The sequence below is a fragment of the Leishmania mexicana genome, chromosome 33, assembly GCF_000234665.1.
Source record: "Leishmania mexicana MHOM/GT/2001/U1103 complete genome, chromosome 33".
Taxonomy (NCBI): domain Eukaryota; phylum Euglenozoa; class Kinetoplastea; order Trypanosomatida; family Trypanosomatidae; genus Leishmania; species Leishmania mexicana.
The window spans coordinates 1,189,144-1,206,263 of record NC_018337.1 but is presented as its reverse complement, the minus strand read 5'-3'; the positions used below and the strand labels follow the sequence as shown (position 1 = coordinate 1,206,263).

General features: G+C 57.1%; 5 protein-coding genes across 5 annotated transcripts; all 5 read right to left on the bottom strand.

Annotated features, from left to right (window-relative positions):
- Positions 1 to 628: 628 nt before the first annotated feature.
- Positions 629 to 1,396, bottom strand: LMXM_33_3140 (conserved hypothetical protein; the record flags this gene model as incomplete). Its single annotated transcript, XM_003878821.1, has 1 exon — positions 629 to 1,396. One exon carries the CDS (start codon positions 1,394 to 1,396, stop codon positions 629 to 631), a length of 768 nt encoding a protein of 255 aa, XP_003878870.1.
- Positions 1,397 to 2,248: 852 nt separating this feature from the next.
- Positions 2,249 to 3,559, bottom strand: LMXM_33_3130 (conserved hypothetical protein; the record flags this gene model as incomplete). The annotated part of the gene is made up of 1 exon (XM_003878820.1): positions 2,249 to 3,559. The coding sequence occupies one exon, from the start codon at positions 3,557 to 3,559 to the stop codon at positions 2,249 to 2,251; it is 1,311 nt and encodes a 436-aa protein (XP_003878869.1).
- Positions 3,560 to 7,995: 4,436 nt separating this feature from the next.
- On the bottom strand, positions 7,996 to 9,021 carry LMXM_33_3120 (lipophosphoglycan biosynthetic protein (lpg2); the record flags this gene model as incomplete). Its single annotated transcript, XM_003878819.1, has 1 exon — positions 7,996 to 9,021. The coding sequence occupies one exon, from the start codon at positions 9,019 to 9,021 to the stop codon at positions 7,996 to 7,998; it is 1,026 nt and encodes a 341-aa protein (XP_003878868.1).
- Positions 9,022 to 10,690: 1,669 nt separating this feature from the next.
- LMXM_33_3110 (conserved hypothetical protein) lies at positions 10,691 to 11,440 on the bottom strand (the record flags this gene model as incomplete). The annotated part of the gene is made up of 1 exon (XM_003878818.1): positions 10,691 to 11,440. The coding sequence occupies one exon, from the start codon at positions 11,438 to 11,440 to the stop codon at positions 10,691 to 10,693; it is 750 nt and encodes a 249-aa protein (XP_003878867.1).
- A 3,157-nt stretch (positions 11,441 to 14,597) lies between these two features.
- LMXM_33_3100 (conserved hypothetical protein) lies at positions 14,598 to 15,791 on the bottom strand (the record flags this gene model as incomplete). The annotated part of the gene is made up of 1 exon (XM_003878817.1): positions 14,598 to 15,791. The coding sequence occupies one exon, from the start codon at positions 15,789 to 15,791 to the stop codon at positions 14,598 to 14,600; it is 1,194 nt and encodes a 397-aa protein (XP_003878866.1).
- Between the last annotated feature and the right edge of the window lie 1,329 nt (positions 15,792 to 17,120).

Genomic DNA, 17,120 nt, shown 5'->3' with positions numbered 1-17,120 from the left:
ATGTTTGGTGGTGTTCTAGTTTTCTTCGCGCGTGTGCCTGTGGCTGTGCCTGTGCCGGTGTCTGTGTAGAAAAAGTAGGATGGTTGGGTTAGATGCCAACTCATGCTCGTCATGGTACAAGAGAAAATCAGAAAGAGGTGCATAAAAAAGAAGACAACAACAGCTGAAAAGGCGGCGGTGGTGGTGGAGAGGCAGAAGAATCACATGTTCGGTGCTTCTTGCGGTTTGTATTAGTTGCGGGTGTTGTGCCAGCTGCCTCGCTTGCATCCCGCTCTCCTTCCCTCGCCGTTGGCGTGTTTGCTTCATTCATATGTGGTGGTTGTTAATCGCAAAAAAAAGGGAGGGGGAGGGGAAAATAAATAATAATAATAAAAGGAACCGGGTGAGTGACGATTCGCCATGACACACACACACACACACACACATGCAGAGAGAGAGACACATCGAGGGAGGGGGAGAGGGCAAAAGGTAGGCTGTGTGCGCGTCTTCAAACTCCGTGCTTAGATCTTGGCCTCGCACCCCCCCCCTTTGTCTTGCTTGCGGTGGACGCAAACCCTTCAAGAACAACAACAAAAGACAGATTGCACCGCACAGAAACAGCGAATCTGAACCGATTACCGTTACGAGTCTACGAAGCTCTGTCACGGAGCCTTCCAGCAGGGCTTTGCTCGTCGTCGTCATCACTGCTACTATCGCTGCTGCTGGTACTGCCGGAGCTGCTACTGCTGGGGCTGAGACAGCTGGTATCGCTGCTGCTGCTGTTACTGGAGGTAGAGCTGGAGCTGCTGCTGTCCGAGTCCGAGTCCGCTGTGAGCGTCTCCTGTTGTTTCGACTCAGGGCGGATGGAGTGACACAAAAGACACTCGCGGAACTTGGCGGATATCATCACCTGGCATCGACTACAGTACCAGTAGATGGTGTCCAGTTCATGCGTTGGCGGGTTCCACTGGATTTGAGACTCATCAGAGTTCGCATAGTAGACATGGCGGGTCTGTGGATCATAGAACTCATACCAGTCCTCGCCAACGTGGGAGAAGATGCAGTCGCGAGTGTCGTGCATGCCACCGCAGTCGCGACACAGGTACTTCTTGATGCGGCACTGCGACGCCGAGTGACCCTGCTGACCACACTGGCGGCACCCCCGCTCGGCGTCCATTAGCGGATAGTTCTCCGGATGCTGCTGTAGTCGATCGCAGTACACCGTCCAGTGCTGCTTGCCGCAAATATGGCAGTGAAAGTCGCGCGGCACTGGAGTTTTCTCGTTAATGACATTATGACGATGTCGAGAGCTGCCGCCACTGCTGCGGTGATGGTGGTGCTTCTTGACACTGTGGCGGCTCTCTTTCCGCCGCTCACGGCGGCTCTCTCGCCTCTCACTGTGTCGGCTATGACTCATTGCGCTTGCCATAAAGTACGGGGAGAAGGGAGGAAAACGCGCCCAAGGAACCGGCAGGGGAGAGGGGCGGTGGGATGCACACGCATACACCACATTACCAACAAAGCTCAGCCCCTCCGCCGTGAAACAACAGTGAAAACGTCAGGTACGTGTCAGAGGGAGAAACGGGCGGACGGGCGGGTGGGCGGGCAGGGGGGGCAGTATGATGTACTTATGCACGTGTGCATGCGTCCCGGTTCCAGAGCGCGCACCTGCTCTCAATGAATACCGCCGTAGTTGCCCGCAAGCCTACAAGAATATGAAGATCCGTTAAGCTACCTTTTCTTTTTGGCGCGTGTGCACTCAATAAAGACGAAGCACACCGAAGAGTTGACCGATTCCTTCAAACCTGAGGTGGCAAGACACGCTCGTCGTCGCACGCAAGGCGCGGTAGTTGTGATGGGTGAGGTGGTGAGGGAGGGAAGAGCGAGGTGTTTGAAGGCACTCGAGGCAAGGTGAAATGTTAGCTAGCTCGCCAGAAGACCACGCGCATATGTGCCTGCGTGTATCACTTGCGCACGAGAAAAGGAGGCGTAACACTCATCACAGGTGGCCCAATGTGCCTTCCATCCCCGCACCTGAGATTGGGAACCCTACGAACACAGAGAGCGGGAGGGCGTGAGAAGGAAGCGGGGGGGGGGGGTAACGCGGAAATGCACGCAGTCGTATATCGTCTTGGGTCACGATCGAGTCAGCAGAAGCGCTTCTGTCGCATGCACGCCTCCCACAGCAAAGGCACGAACAAAGAGAACACGAGAAAAAAACATGGCGCAATGGCGTCGGCGCCGAGGCGAGATCCTCTCGAGTTGGCTCCTAAAGCGAGCTCTTCGCCTTCGATGCCTTCCACAGAGCTTCGCCCTGCTCAACAATGAAACGCGTCGCGGCCTCTTGTCGAGCGGAGGCTTGTGCACTCAACATGTACGACTCCGGCGCTGTTCCGCACGACAGCCGCCACATTTGCTCGGCCTCGCTGTCTTTTTCGCAAACTGGCGCCATGGCTTGCAAGTTAATCTCCTCACCGGCCTTCAGCGGCCGCTCTGGGACGACATAGATCCACCTGCCGTTTGCCAGTCCCTGGAAATCATACCCGAACTTCTCTCTGAAGAAGGTGGCCATCTTCTCTGCGGACTTTTCACGCGAGGTTCGTGCGACCACGTACGCATTTGTCGCTGTCCCGCCGTGTGGGAAGAGGTGGACCACCGGGACAATACCAATTGACCGCACCGCCCCAATGGATAGCGGCGTGGAATGCGACAGGGACACACTGACAGCCCAGCGTAGCTCATGCAACGGTACCTTGTTCACAAGAGGGCCGCCGTTGATGTAGTTGCGGATCATCTGCAGCAGCACATCGGCAAGGCAGGTTTCATTGGAGTCGAACACCAGTTCCTCGTCAAAGTATGGCGCGTTTTGCAGAGTCGGCACTTTACTCAGCAGTTCTGCGAACAAGTGTCGAGGATCCGTTAGTGGGCTGCTCTTGGCCGTGATAAGGTCGGAGACGATCATCCCCAGAGAGGCGAAAAAGAACTGGCAGATGTCAGCATCGCTGTTTTCGCCCGTGTTGAGCTTGTGAAACTCCGCCTCGCGCTTGGCGTCATAGAGGCTGTTGCGGTCGTCGATGCTGGCAGATGGGTCGCTCGACTCCGTATTTGCGTCTTTGAAGCCAATGATCAAGTCTTCTGGAATCGCGAGAAGTGGGGTGAAGGCGTCCACGTCTTCCTTTACCTGGAAAACGTGCTCTCGAAACGCGCTGCGCTGCCGAATCATTTCCACGGTAGGGTGCACGAAAACATGGTGATCATGGCACCACATCATGAGTCGATAGTAGGAGTGTGTATCGGCCCATACAGACAAGTCCATGGCGTACTGTTTGTACAGACGCCGACGATGCATCATGTGGAGCTGAAGCCGGTTTGCGAGAGCGCTGATGACTGAGTCTCTGTAGGATGGTGCGTTCTCAGCCTCATCGCCCTCCGTTCCTTCGCCTGTCCGCGCCCCAGGGAACATAGCACCCGCCTCGCACATCGCCTGATGCCGCTGCCTCGACAAACCGCGAATCCAATCATCCGTCATTGTGAGAGATGTCGCCGCATCGTTAACGCAATACACCGCCGGTGCCTCCATCGCTAAAAAAAAACTTTTCCTTGAAGCGTCCTGAATGTCCTGGCGGTCGAATCACTGTCTTTGGGTGTTCACCGGAAAGAGTTCTCGTTCACTCGGCAAAAAAAGGAAGGGAGACTCCGCATTGCAAACTGTGTCGAGCGTTTGAAGACCACTCAGCACGAGAACCCAGCGGAGAAAACGGCCGCATCGCAACGATCCTTCGCAGTGATGCATTCGTGCAGAGAGCCACATGCCTCGCACCCTGCGCGTACTGCGGCTCCTACGGCAAGAGTGCGGCGCTGCGGTTCGCGCCACAGGCAGCAAAGGGAATAGGTTATCTTTGTTTCGTTGACTTCATCCGTGAAAGGCCCGTCCTCCGCGAGCACGTGCGATGCGCACCACAGCCGTCATTCCTTGGTGCGCACAGCACGGAGCACGCACACGCACGCACACACAAGTCCGACATTGTCACCGCGCGGCGCCCTCAGCTGAAGTGAATTAAGCATTGGGATGGTGTGTGGTATGTCTGTCGGCACAGCGCCGCGGCGCTACGACAAAGGAGCATACCTGCATGGCATCACGCGGCGCACACGGCAAGACACACAAGAGAGCGAGAGACAGAGAGAGACACGCACGCCTAGCAGCCAGGCGCACGCGCCATCAGCAGCAGCCCCCACTGGCACACGCCTCAAGCCTAGCGGGGCGACGAAAGCTCGGCGCTCACCAGAGACGCGTCCCGTCAGAGAGAGACCCCACCACACAAGAGATACACCAGCAAGGCGGAGCAGTAACACTCACGCCCCCGCGCTACCCGCAGCAGAGCACGCACACACACCAGCACGCACGCGCGCGCCATCTCCGTCCACAAATATCACCGCTATACGATGGGCAACGACGTATGAGCAGCGGTTGGGGTGACGTCACACAGCAGTCGCCAGTGCCACACCTACACACGCACACACAGACAGACAGACAACACACGTGCGCCCTCAGATCGGAGCGAAAGATGAAGTTCAAACGGTGATCGTCAGCGACGCATCGGACGCTAGTAGTAGTAGAGAGGACTTTGTCATCATACACGGCGCACGCACACGCACCGCCACAAGGCACAAAACTGGTACACACAGAGAAAACCACATCGTCGACAGCCCCACGTGCTGACCGATCGCTCTCACGCCGCTTTGGTAGTGCACGTAGCCGAACGGGCACTATCAGCTCACACTGCGTAGCTGACGTTGACGCTTTACGTGAAGAAGCTTCTTGGTGACCGCTGCCACCGGCAGCGCACGACCTGACTCTCTGGTACAAGTGTCTAAAGAGAGACCTCGCCTCTTCACCGAGAGCCCAGAGACCCTCACATCACTCGTCCAAAACACGAATCCAACGCGATCTCGCTGTCATAACTTACGCTAGGAAGGATTCACAAGATTACCCTCCAGCGCCTATTCAAGACGGCTTCAAGGAAAAAACGCGAAAAACGTACACAGAACACACTGTGCACCACCAACGAAGTCCCTGCGGGTCTGCCCTTCCACCAACGGTTTGATTCCGGTTACTTTCGCGATGCTCAGCGACACACAAGCCCAAAGATCGACGTACACAGAACCTCGCCACCATCGAATGCAACAAAACTTCCATCCTTTTCACTGTCATCGGACGGCATCTTGCATCATGCACGAACCCTCAACTACACGCATGCACAACCACAGCTCACCCTGTCCCTGTCACGCTACGCCCACATCCTGGTCGTCTAGGGCGAGAGCCGGCTGCAGCTGCACCGGGCAGCGTCCAGGGTCCTGCTCCACGGCAGTGGCGGTCGTGTCCGTCCTGCGGGTAACACGGTAGGGGGGGATGAGGGCCGACGTCCATGCCGGATGAGCTCAAGCAGGAAGGCGCCTCAGGCCGCGGCATTCCACAATGTGATGCGGCGACTCTCAACATGGACGTCAGGAGGACTCGACGGCGCCGTTCGGGGACCGGGCGCCGCTCCACACGCCGCGAGCCCGCCACAATGAAGAGGTGAGGGCCTCGGACACACCTTTGTGAGACTCCGCACGGAAACGGAGGCTCCTCCACTGCTCCATGTGAGTCGTGGGCGCAGGCGAACGGTAAGGACGGGAGCCGGACTGCTGTGGTTCAGGTGTGTCGCCCAGATGGCGCGCCGGCACCTCTACGTACATCTTCACCAACACCTTCGCCTGCTCTCCCGCACAGAGGTAGCGGTCACCCTGTCTCATGGCTGGCGCGCACAGCGCACGTGCAGAGAAAGGAGGGGGAGCACAAATAGCCCGTATCCAGGCCCACTATCGAGAGCCCCTGGCGGTGAGAGCGTTGCGGGCCTGCATCCATCGCACACCCCTTGCTCCTCCGAGCTCTTTCATGGGCATACTCGCGAGACGGCAGCGCTCCGGCGACGCAGAGAGCACCGCCCTCAGGGCGGCCTTCGTCTGCGCCAGTCTCCGCGTCCACAACAGTCTAACGGCGGGCCTACCACATGGAACACCCGTCGCGGTGGTTGCTGCTAGTAGGCACGGAGTGTGATGCATCCTTGACGGATACTCTGCAGCTGTGCGTCTGTGTGGTGGGGCGGTGGTGGGCGCGACGGCATGGACGCTCCCGCCTTCCCTCCCCTTGCTGCGCTTCCGGGTTGCCGCGGTGACGGTGTCCCAGCCGCACATGACGCAGTCGAGCGCCAGGGTGACGTGCGGGGACGTCTCCGTGGCTCCGTCTGCGCCGTGCCGTGTGGGCGCGTCATCGTCATTGCCTGCGCACGTCATGTACATGGCACGGGGCCCAATCGTGCAGAATGGACTCCGTCAGGTCGGGCCGCCCTTTCGTGCCCCGCATCGGGTGATGCGAGTCCGCGTCCACTCCAACGACGTGAGGGCCGCGTGCCACGTCACTGGGTATCCGACCAAGAGCATCCCGTGTCTCCAGGTCAGTCCTGGGAACGCAGGGGAGGAGGGGGGAGGCCTACACCGCAATGCGGAATACCTGGGAGGCTAAATGTCTTGCGGGCCTGTGGGGGCTGGATGCGCCCCTTCCCCCCTCACACGCCTCCAGAACACAGGCCCGCATCGAGGATTCGTCGAGGAGCCGGGCCACACAGCACTGCTTGGCGTCGCTCAGCCCACTGCAGCCCCACCACATACAGCGCAGGCGCGGCCCAGGACTACACTCGACGTCACCGCGTCGGAGTAAAAGCACAAAACACAAGAGGTGGAAGCGTGTACGTTTCAAGTCCTTGACACGACTCGTAGCGAGCCGGTGCAAACCTGATCATCATGGCCGCGAGCCTCCTCGCCACAGCCCCCGCCCGCCCCTTTCCGTCGGCGCGCAGCGTCCGCAGCCGTATCCGAGGGCAAGCTCTGCCAGCTCTTGGCATTCCCACAAAGAGGAGGGTACGGAATTCTTATCCAAAGTGGACCTTTTCATTGTTATCAGAGTGGAGAGCATAATCTTTTTTTTCACGGCTTTTATTTTCTGCCGTACAACATGTGCAAAAGTTCACTCTCCCACCACCGGCTTGCCACAGGACCTTTCGCATGGTGCGACGCAGCTGTAGACACGCAGTGTGGCAATGCGCCGACTCATCCATCTGTGCACGGTTTCTGCCTCAAACTTTACCCAACCATCCCCCTCGCAGTCATTCGCGTTAGGCCGATCGCCACGCGGTGCATCCCCCCTCGGAGCAGCTCAGGCTCCCCACCACTAGTAGGCAGTGAGAGTTCGGTGAGATGCTTTCCAGTCGCGTTGAAACTTCACTCACCCCATGGATGGCACATGCGTGTGCACTGTCGCAGGCATCTCCCACGCAACGCCACCCAGGACATGGCCACCGGCATTAGTATGAATACATCGCACTGACCTCCTCACATCATAGGCGCCTAATCCTTGTCAGCGCGAGAAGCAGTTCGGCACTGACGGGGATACGAGGGGCTCTCTGGGCTGGTCACAGAGTGGGTGGGTGGGTGGGGGGGGGGGCAATGGGCTCTGTGTACCACATGCGCTGTGGTGTTCCACATCAGTATGGTAAACAATAGATGAATAAGGAAGAGGAAGAAACAAAAAAAAGAGGATAACAGAGTAAGGGGCCAGAGGCGCGCGTGTCAGCGCCTGTGGTGACTTCCACTTTACTGGTGTTGCTGTTTCTTCACGTACTCGACAGAAGATGGCAGCAAAGCAATAACCGAGGAAAAGAAAAGGACGTTAGCGTGAACAATGAGCTGATAAAGCGAAAACCCGGAAGTACAGTACTTGTGAAACGAATAAATTCTACCCCGCTCGAGGTCATCCTCTTATAAAAAGCGACACATCTCTCGCGAACCTTGTCGCGTATTACTAGAGACCTGCCGCCCCAGAGTCGGTCCTGTCCACCTCGAGGACGTTGACGCGCTATCGCCACAGCGTGTCTTGAACCGCTGTTTTTTAGTACGGACTGCTGCTAGCAATGGTGGCTACTCAGATTTGGAGGTGCCATTGCTGATCTCGTCTGCGCGCACCAGTACAATGGACTCCGCGCTCGGCTTGCCGGCCTGCTGCATCTGGTGCCCCGTATCGGAAGAAGCCTTTGCGTGGTTCGCCCTGATGTTGAGGTGCGTGTATAGGAAGCCTGCAGAAAGCGCGATCAAGATGCCCAGATAACCTGTTGCGGTGGGGAACTGATGAAACACAAGCATGCCCAGGAAGGTGAGGGGTATCTTGTTCAGTGAGCCCACGACGCTCATTGTGGTGGGGGAGGTTATAGACATGCACCAGAAGACGGAGAACGTCATCACAGAGCTCACAAGCACCGAGAACGCTAGCACCAGCTTTCCAAACGTGGTTGTCTCACCAATTGCGGCCGAAAACGGCATCATGTCACCGACACCCATAATCAGGAAAAAGGGCAGGGACAGCAGGTTGTTGTAGAAGACAGGACCGTAACGGCCGATCGAGTTACTGACAGAGCCGAGCACAGCCTTCATGTAAAGCGTGTATGAGACGGTGGAGACAATGTTAAGAAACGTCCAGACTAGACCCCACGCTGTCACCCACCTATCGCCCTTGGCGCCAAGTAAGCTGCCGAGGATCATCAACGCAAACGAAAAGTAGACCATCGGGGTTTGCGCCTTGCCGTAGAGGAACCTGTCGCCGAGTGCGATCAAGACAACTGCCAGATTCTTGAGAATCGTCTGGGCCGCGACGGACATCGTGCCCAAGCTTTTCATGGATGTGAACAGCATTGCCACGAAGAGCAGAGTGAGAGGAAGCCACTGTTTAGCCACGTCGAATGAAAACGCCGGGTAGTCAATGAAGCGTGCCGCCTTCGCCAGCGCCACGATCACCACTGCACCACCTGTCTGCAGCACCAGGATACCAAATGGAAAGTTCATGTCGTACGTGTTCATGATTAGCTTGTTCACGAGAATCATGCTGACGCTGCAGAAGCTGTACGTGATGACGGAGAGGACCGCCTCCATCACAGAGCGCGTGTGGTTCATGGTAGATGCTGATGCAATCTTTTCTCTTCGGCTGGTGCGCGTTATTCTATTTTTGATGACAGTCAAGGGCTCGATTCTCCTTCGAGAACACGCACGCACACGCTACGGTGCCAAGAGAACACAAAAAGTGATCAAAGGACTTCCCGCTGTTTTTTCTTTTTTTTAGTGAGGAGAGAGCTCAGGAGGTCTACGCCTCACAACCGTGTGTGTATGTGGGTGCGTGTGTGTAGGGAGGTTGGGTGGGCGGATGAGCCGCAGGAGAACGGAGGAGGGGAGAGTGTGGCAGGCAGAGGCGACGTGCGATTTTTCCCTGTCTCTCTGAACTGGTCCCCACGAGGATGTTGGTGTCCCCCTTCTTCCTGGGTGGCCGAAATAATAATAATAAAATGGACAAGATGAGCGAAGAAAAAAAAACTTGTTCAACCACAACTATCACAGAAAGAGAGTGGACCAGCGGAGTCGACTACAGCTGGGCACCATTGGAGTATGAAAAAAGCAATCAACGAAACGGCAGACAGTGACGCAGAAACAACAACAAAAAACAAAGGTGAGTGTGACCGAACGAAGAAACAGCGGTGGGAGGTAAGGATGCTCTTGTGCAAGTGGCTTCACATCAACACGCACGCTGAGGGAGAAGGCGAGGCGAGGAACTGTCGTAATGTGTCGACGGTTTTTTGCGGGAAAGGGTGGAGGGAGAGCGACGGCATTGGTGGGGGGGGGGGTAGACGGGCGGCAGGGGAGAAGCACTCGCAGAAGCCGGAGTGCGAGCAGCGCATTTCATAGGGAAGTGATATCAAAGAGTAGGGGGCTCGGCATAATGCACAACAATTACCCGCGCCGTTTCTTTCTCTCCCGCCTCTACGAAGAGAAAGAGAGGAGAGCACATGTCGACGTGACGGCGAGGTCAGTCGTCAGCCCATGCAGACACGGCACCCTGTCTGCCAGCTCGAGGATGGCAGCTACCAGTCCACCGAGGGAGTAACAGGGAGACGTGTATGAGAGAGCGAGCAAAGTTATCGCAACGAGCGTTGTCCATCAGCTCGACTGCCGCATGCCAGTCTGATGGACGAACTCTTCGCCACTGTTTTCTTGGGTTAATGACCATGATCTAAGAGAAAGGACACAAGAGAAGCGAACGTCGCCATCGGGAGGTAGGTGGGAGGAGGGTAGTAAGAACAACATCATGCAGATCCAAGTGAAAGTACCAGTCAAAGAAGCAACAAAGGAGAGACCGTAAAAAAAAAAAACAGCACCGGTCACACACACACACACAATGACGCCACGCCATCAGTCTCAGACGACACAGGAGGCTTTTAGACGACAGAGACAACCAAGGTGGTAACTTCTCGCAGGCGCACGCACACACACACAGATATACAGACAGAAACGTACACCTGCGTCACAGCGGAGAGAGGCAGATACGAGGCACTGCAGCAGAGGAGAGAGCTCACATGACACAAGGAGAATAATAATACAGGAGCTACGGCGTGTCTGCCTTCCTTTGGCTGCTGCTCCGCCGAAAACAAAGAAGAAACACAGCGACAGTTCACTACAAGGCTCAGATGAGGTTTTGTACGCATGTGTGTACGTGTGTGTCTGTGCGAAATCTCCGCGGTGAGAACACAAACGTCTTCCGGCACTTGTACAGTGGCATGTCATCAGCCATCACTCAGTTCTGCACCCAGTCATCATCCGTGTTTGTCGCCTCGAACTCCGCCACCCGCTCTCCCTGCTTCTCAAGCTCCACCATAGTAGGTGCGTAGCGCGCTGTCCCCTCCTCTATATCGCTCTGTATGCGCATCATTGCGTAAGACGGCTTCACAGAGAAGATCTTCACCACACGATTCACCTTTCCATCGGGTGCTAACGCCCTCAGCTTTGCCCGGAATTCTAGGGATAGATTGTGTTGGCAGTCGTCGACGATGCAGCTGCGCCGCAGTTCCAACGTGTGCATCACCTCCTTCAGGATATTCGCTTCAACCTCGCCCTCTCTCGTGTAATTGTTGATGGTGCCGGTAAGACGGCTACGGATGGCATCGGAGGAGATAATGACATACGATTTGTGCACAATCTCGGTGTACCGCTTCGCCCAGAAACTCTTTCCACTGCCATGCATGCCAATTAGCATGAGAACTGTGGGCAGCGACGGGTCCGTTTTTTTCCGCTTCGAGGAGTTGCCGCCCCCGCCACCACTTTGGCTACCGCCATGGTTCTTGCCGTGCTCCTTCTTCTCCTTTGCGCCGCGGCTGCTTCTGCCGCTGATTCTCTTCGTGTGCTTCGGTGACAGTTGCGCGTAGCGGAATAGCAGACGAAGAGCGATAGCCAGGAGAAAGCAAAAGACGGACACGACCACGGTGCGTACCCGTGACTCACTCAGAAGAGGGTGTCGCTTTACAAGGGCTGTGACTACCCCAGACATGATGCGATTCCTCTTTGCCTGCTGGAGCACCCAGTGGTGGATAATGGGTGCTGCTCAACTGTGGTGTATCCCTTTTTGGGGGAAGGGGAGGGAGGAGGTCGGATCGAAAAGACGATATCGCTGCCTCGTGGATTCTCGCGCACTCAATCGAGACAACGACACAGCGCGTTTTACTCGCCACTCAGCACGGCTTTTCTCTGCGTGTGTATTTTGTCTGTGTGCTTGCAACGGGCAAGAACTGTGTCCCGTAACTACACGTGCACGCCTGTCACGCTTGAGCCGTGGATGTGACGAGAAAAGTGGTGGTGGGTACGTTCACACCCTCTACCTTTCCCTCTACGTTACGGAGACCTCTGCTAGTACTCTGCCTTCTTCATTCGAAGGCGGCCATCCGTCTGCCGTTGTCGGTTTACGCCAGCAGGTGAGACGGTGAGTGCGTGTGTAGCCGAGCTTTATGATTACCCAGCTCAGGAGGGCTCACGAACACGAGCTTCGCTGCGGTCAAGTCAGAGAATAAAGTGACTAACCCGCATGCATGAACGCTCACGCAAACAGGAAAAGAGGTGGGAATGGGAGGAGGCAGTAATAGGGCAAGGGGTAGGGAGCGCAAGATTGCACATTGTCAGAGGCAGATGAGAGGGGATGTGCGGAAGAAGAAGGCAACCCGGGAGCACCTACTTTGTCTGCATCTTTGAAGAGAGAGAGTGGTAATATACTAGAGAACAACCGTCACACGGTTTCACGCATCGGAGAAAAGCGCAAAGGATGTCAGCCACCAGTAGGTAGAACTTGACCGGAAAAAATTCTCCGCAAGGCGCTCCATTCCTCGATTTCGTCACAGAAACCATGATAAGCTCCCTACCCATACAAAAGGAAAGACCTAGACTCGTCACTGGACATCGAACGACCGAGACCTACATACACACACACCACAACCATCACAAGGGCCCGCTCGTAACACGCCCCCCGCTTCTGGTGACGGGCGATAAATCGTTCCGCGCAAACCTCACACAAAAAAAAACGCAACTAACAACACGACAACAAACAAAACACACGCCAACGACGCCGCACATGTCCCCTGTAGCGCAGCGATCGAACGAGATGAGTTAAACCAGCTGCGGCACGACCACTTCTTCTCACAGCAGCACCCAGCAAAGAACATATGGCAAAGCCAGCGCTGACTTTCCGCATATCGGCTGCTCCTTGAACACAGCGCAACACCCACAACTATACGCACGCACAACCACAGCTCACCCTGTCCCTGTCACGCTACGCCCACATCCTGGTCGTCTAGGGCGAGAGCCGGCTGCAGCTGCACCGGGCAGCGTCCAGGGTCCTGCTCCACGGCAGTGGCGGTCGTGTCCGTCCTGCGGGTAACACGGTAGGGGGGGATGAGGGCCGACGCCCATGCCGGATGAGCTCAAGCAGGAAGGCGCCTCAGGCCGCGGCGTGCAACACCATAGCGTGAAACGAGGTGCGCTGTCAGCCTCCAGCGACCCGCCAAAACCCACGTAGCATACCGGGCACCACCCCACGGTCGGACGCCCTCGTCGCAACCACAGACGGGGGCGGACGCACTGGCGGGCCTGGGGATGCCGCAGTTCTAGCCGAGGCAGTGGGCAGCACAGCACCTGCACCCCCACGTTGTCGCTGCCAGTCAGCCGCCGTTGCAGGAATCCAGACTGCACACGGGTGCCCGTGCAGGGCTGGGCAAGTATCGACTCCGGTCGCCTCGTAAGCTCAGCACCCGTGCTCCTCCGGTGTGGGAGGGCTGTCGCTGTCAGCGCTTCTGAAGTTGCTCATCTCGCAAGTTTGTGAACTTGGCCGCTGAGCACCAATCCGCCATCGCCACAGGCAATCGAGAAGGAGCGACGCACGCGACGGCCACCTAGTGCCGGCATTTTGGGCAGAGACACATAGCAGCATGCCTTCATCGGTATGGCCCCTGTGTTGAGCGCCATGTGCAGCAATACCGCGTCCGCAAGAGTAGCAACCACACCTGATCTTCTCTGTCTCGTGCTGAACGCAGCCCTCTTCACAGCAGGTCAAGTACCAGACGAATTGGTCCACGCTTAGCTCGATGGCGGCAAGCAAGCGGGTCGCACCCCCTGTCGTCGTGCCTGGTGTGGTGTCTGTCTGCGTGCGCACCTCCGAGGGGTGTCGTCGATGCCTGTACACCAGCGCATGAGAACTGCCGTAGCGTTGTGACCACACCGTAATCCGGCATGCACATTTGCCGCGCCAAAATGCGCGCTGGTAGCTTCCCCTCGCATGGCTGCGGCGAGACGCAGGTGGACGTGGCGCACCAGCGCTACGCAGCTGAGGGGTAGGAGACCGGCCTCCTCGAGCAGCTCTCCGGCGCCTGCTTTGTTGGGTGTATCCACCACGCGACGACGCCATAAGTACCTCTGATCCAGGCAGTGGCACCTAGCAAGAGCGGTGAACACTTCTTCACGGACCCCACAGTCGTGCGGGTATTCCACCCTCAGCTCGACAAGTCGGGCCGTGGATGTTTTGAAAACCCCTCCAGCGTGTCGCCGAATGCAGCGCATCGGCTGAAGGTCCGCGGCGAGAAGGTGGGAATGAAGGGGGTGGGGTGGGAGGCGGCGGCGGTCCTCTTCCACGCACGGGGCGTACAACAGAGAGGAGCGACTGGCTGCGATGCCGCGCATGAAAAAGTTTGCACTGCGCTTTGAGTGGGTCCCCCAGCTCCACCATGTGCTCGAGTGTCCACCGCGCCACCCTCCAGAGGGTCTCCACGGTACGGTGGCCTGCATGGCAGGGCTTCAGGAGTGCGGGAGAGAAGGGCAGATGACGTCGGCGCGGTATACAACCGAAAACGAAGAAAAGGCTGCACGATTGCGACGACGATGCTGGGCGCATCACGCGTTCCCGAGAACGATACGCAGTCGAGCGCACATATTGCTACGCTCTCTCTCTATGTTGTACCGTCAACGGATATTCTCACTCGGTGTTCGTGTACAGGCATGGACTTGGAGGGGCAGCATGACGAACACCGACAAACGCCCCACCAACACTGAAAAAAAACAAGCAGATCGTTGTGCTCGCCTCTGTCGCGGCTGTTTTGACGAACACGGTGGGTGGGCATGCCTGGCCAAACGTGCTTCGGCACCAGCATCCGAGAGGGATGTCCACACTACGATTCGTACTCCATCGAGAGGGTGAGGCCGTACTTGAGCACGGGCTTGTCATCTAATAGGTTCGTGTGCATCACTATGCCCCAGCGGATGGAGTTGTTAAAGAGCCCGCGCAGCGTCGCTGAGCAGTTGCCATCACTCTCGGCCTTGGCTGCTAGTAGCAGGGGGAGAGGAGTACTCCACGCAGGAATCATCGCCACCGACGGCCCGTCTACTTGCAGGGCGGATGGCGACGAAGGCGCGGCCCTAGAGGCGCTCGCTGATACCGGAGCGTTGCTCTTGGTGTGGATAAGCATGGGTACACGCAGCTGGATCCCTTGGGTGAAGCCGAGCGACACCTTGGCGACGGTATCGATAAGGTCAAAGTTGTACTGGCAAGCCACAGCGGTGGTCGAAGACAGGCGTTGCAGCACCGCCAGGCGCGCGTTGGACCAGGCGTCGTTCAAGCGTACTATTTTAGTGGCAATGGACCAGTTCACGCCCGTGAAGCCGGCGCCGACATACATGACGTCCAGCTGCCCAGAACCCTCTTTCTGCTCCAGGAAAGAGAGCTGCCGCCGCTCGAATCCCGCACCGAGGAGGAGGTTGAAGAAGGTGATGCCGCAGTCCAACAGAAGGTTGCTACTTCCCAGGCCATTCCGCTGATAGCGGAGAGACGAGTACTTGTCGCCGCGTTGGTAGTGCACGTGGCCGACCGTCACGTCCTCGGAGGCCGGCATGAGGGTATTCACCGACGCCCGCACACCGGCGGTGAGGCCTTCCATAAGTTCCTTCACGCTGCCCACCACGGTGACGGCGCCGCGGCTATTCAGAGTGAGCGCCTGCTGCAGTCGGCACACGCGCGGCACAGAAAACTCGTAGGCTACCTTCATCTTGCCATCCGCCTTGCCGTCGCGGTGAAGCGCCATTCGGGGTGAGATAGAGAGAAAATTGCTGACGTACGTTGTAGGTTTGTCGGTCGCAGAGAGGACGTCCGCGGCTGCTAGCTTGCTCGCAGACTCCATCGCCGCGGCGGGCGGCGCATCGGCAGACACGGCGGCCGCATTCTTTGCGAACATATTCACGCCAAGGATAGACTCCGAGTACTGCCGCGATTTCAGGGCCACGAAGAGGCACATATCGTCGCGGAACGTCTTGCGGAAGAAGTCATCAACTAAGGAGAGGTAGTTGTTGAGGGTGCTTGGGGCCTCCATAGCTGCTAGGTCTATGAGTCGAAAAAAAAACGGAAAGGTGTAGAGCCACGAAGGGGAACAGACCTATTTCAGGAGACGCGAGAAAGCTGCAAGGGCTGTGCGCTCTCGTTTCACGGGATTGTGCAGACAAGCGACGCTGCGATGAGTGACGCGGGAGACGCGAAAACCGAACGAGAGAGAGATCGCCAGAACCACTAGCCAGCTATCAGAACCTCGGAGACGTGCAGAGAGCCCGACAGACGGAAAGACGATAGCAGAGGAGCGGCAAGCCGAGTGGGAAGTGGAGCGGGAGGCTATACGGTGGTGCACGTGCGCGTCGTGTGTGTGTGTGTATGTGTGTTTCGGTGATTGAATGTGGTTCACAGATGATCTATGGAGTACAGCGTGACTGCGGGGTGGGGAGGCAGTTACATGTGTTGACAGGAGGGTTGCGAAGGAGCCGACACACGCCTGTATATGTGCCTCAGCGGTAAGAAACAAAAAGGAAGGAGAGGCGTGGACGGACGGTGTGGGTTCGCTTGTGTTGCCGTGCCCAAGAAAAGGATCGGGGACAGCGACGGGAGCGTCATGTAAACGGCAATGCGAAAGATGCGAGGAGGGGGAGAGAGAGTGACAAAATGAAAAGACGCGTATGCATGAAAGGTGCGGTGACGAGTGGAGAGCGTCGCCGTGGGCTCATCAATGCCACACGCACGTGGCGAAGTGAGCGCATCCGCTGCGAAAGCGGGCAAAAGAAGGGAGGAGCAAGGTGCGTCACCAAAGTCAGGCACCGCTGCGCTTGTTCCTGAGCATACTCGTCGGTACAGCCTGGGGTTCCGCTCTGTCTTACAGCAGGATGAACGTCACGACAAAAATACGAAATGGCCCAGGCACGAACGAAAGAAAAGGGGTAATGGCGAAGATGTGCAGAGGAATGGTGCCCGGAAGCTTTTCATCATCGTCGTTGCCCTTACTATCTTCGCTGTCCGGTTGATCTGGGATGAGCCGACAAACCACTCCAGACGAGGGGGAGGAAAGGGTGCTGAAAGCAAGCAAGCGCAGCCTGCTCACATGGCACTCAAAAGAAAAGGACAAGTACAGTACAGGTTCTGGTACATTTTTTTTTCGCACGTAATCATGCAGTTGCACACGTCTGCGCGTGCCTGGGCGCTGGCACAAGACCGCGGATGTGGTCAGCCTTTTGGTTTTGTTCTCTGCCACGCACTCGCACAGCCTGTGGCGGAGATGTGGATCGACGAAAGCACATGCACACAGAGAAAAAGACTGAAAGATTTCCATTAGAGTGCACAGAGACGATGTACCGCGCGGTGCTGTGCCCGCCACAGACAC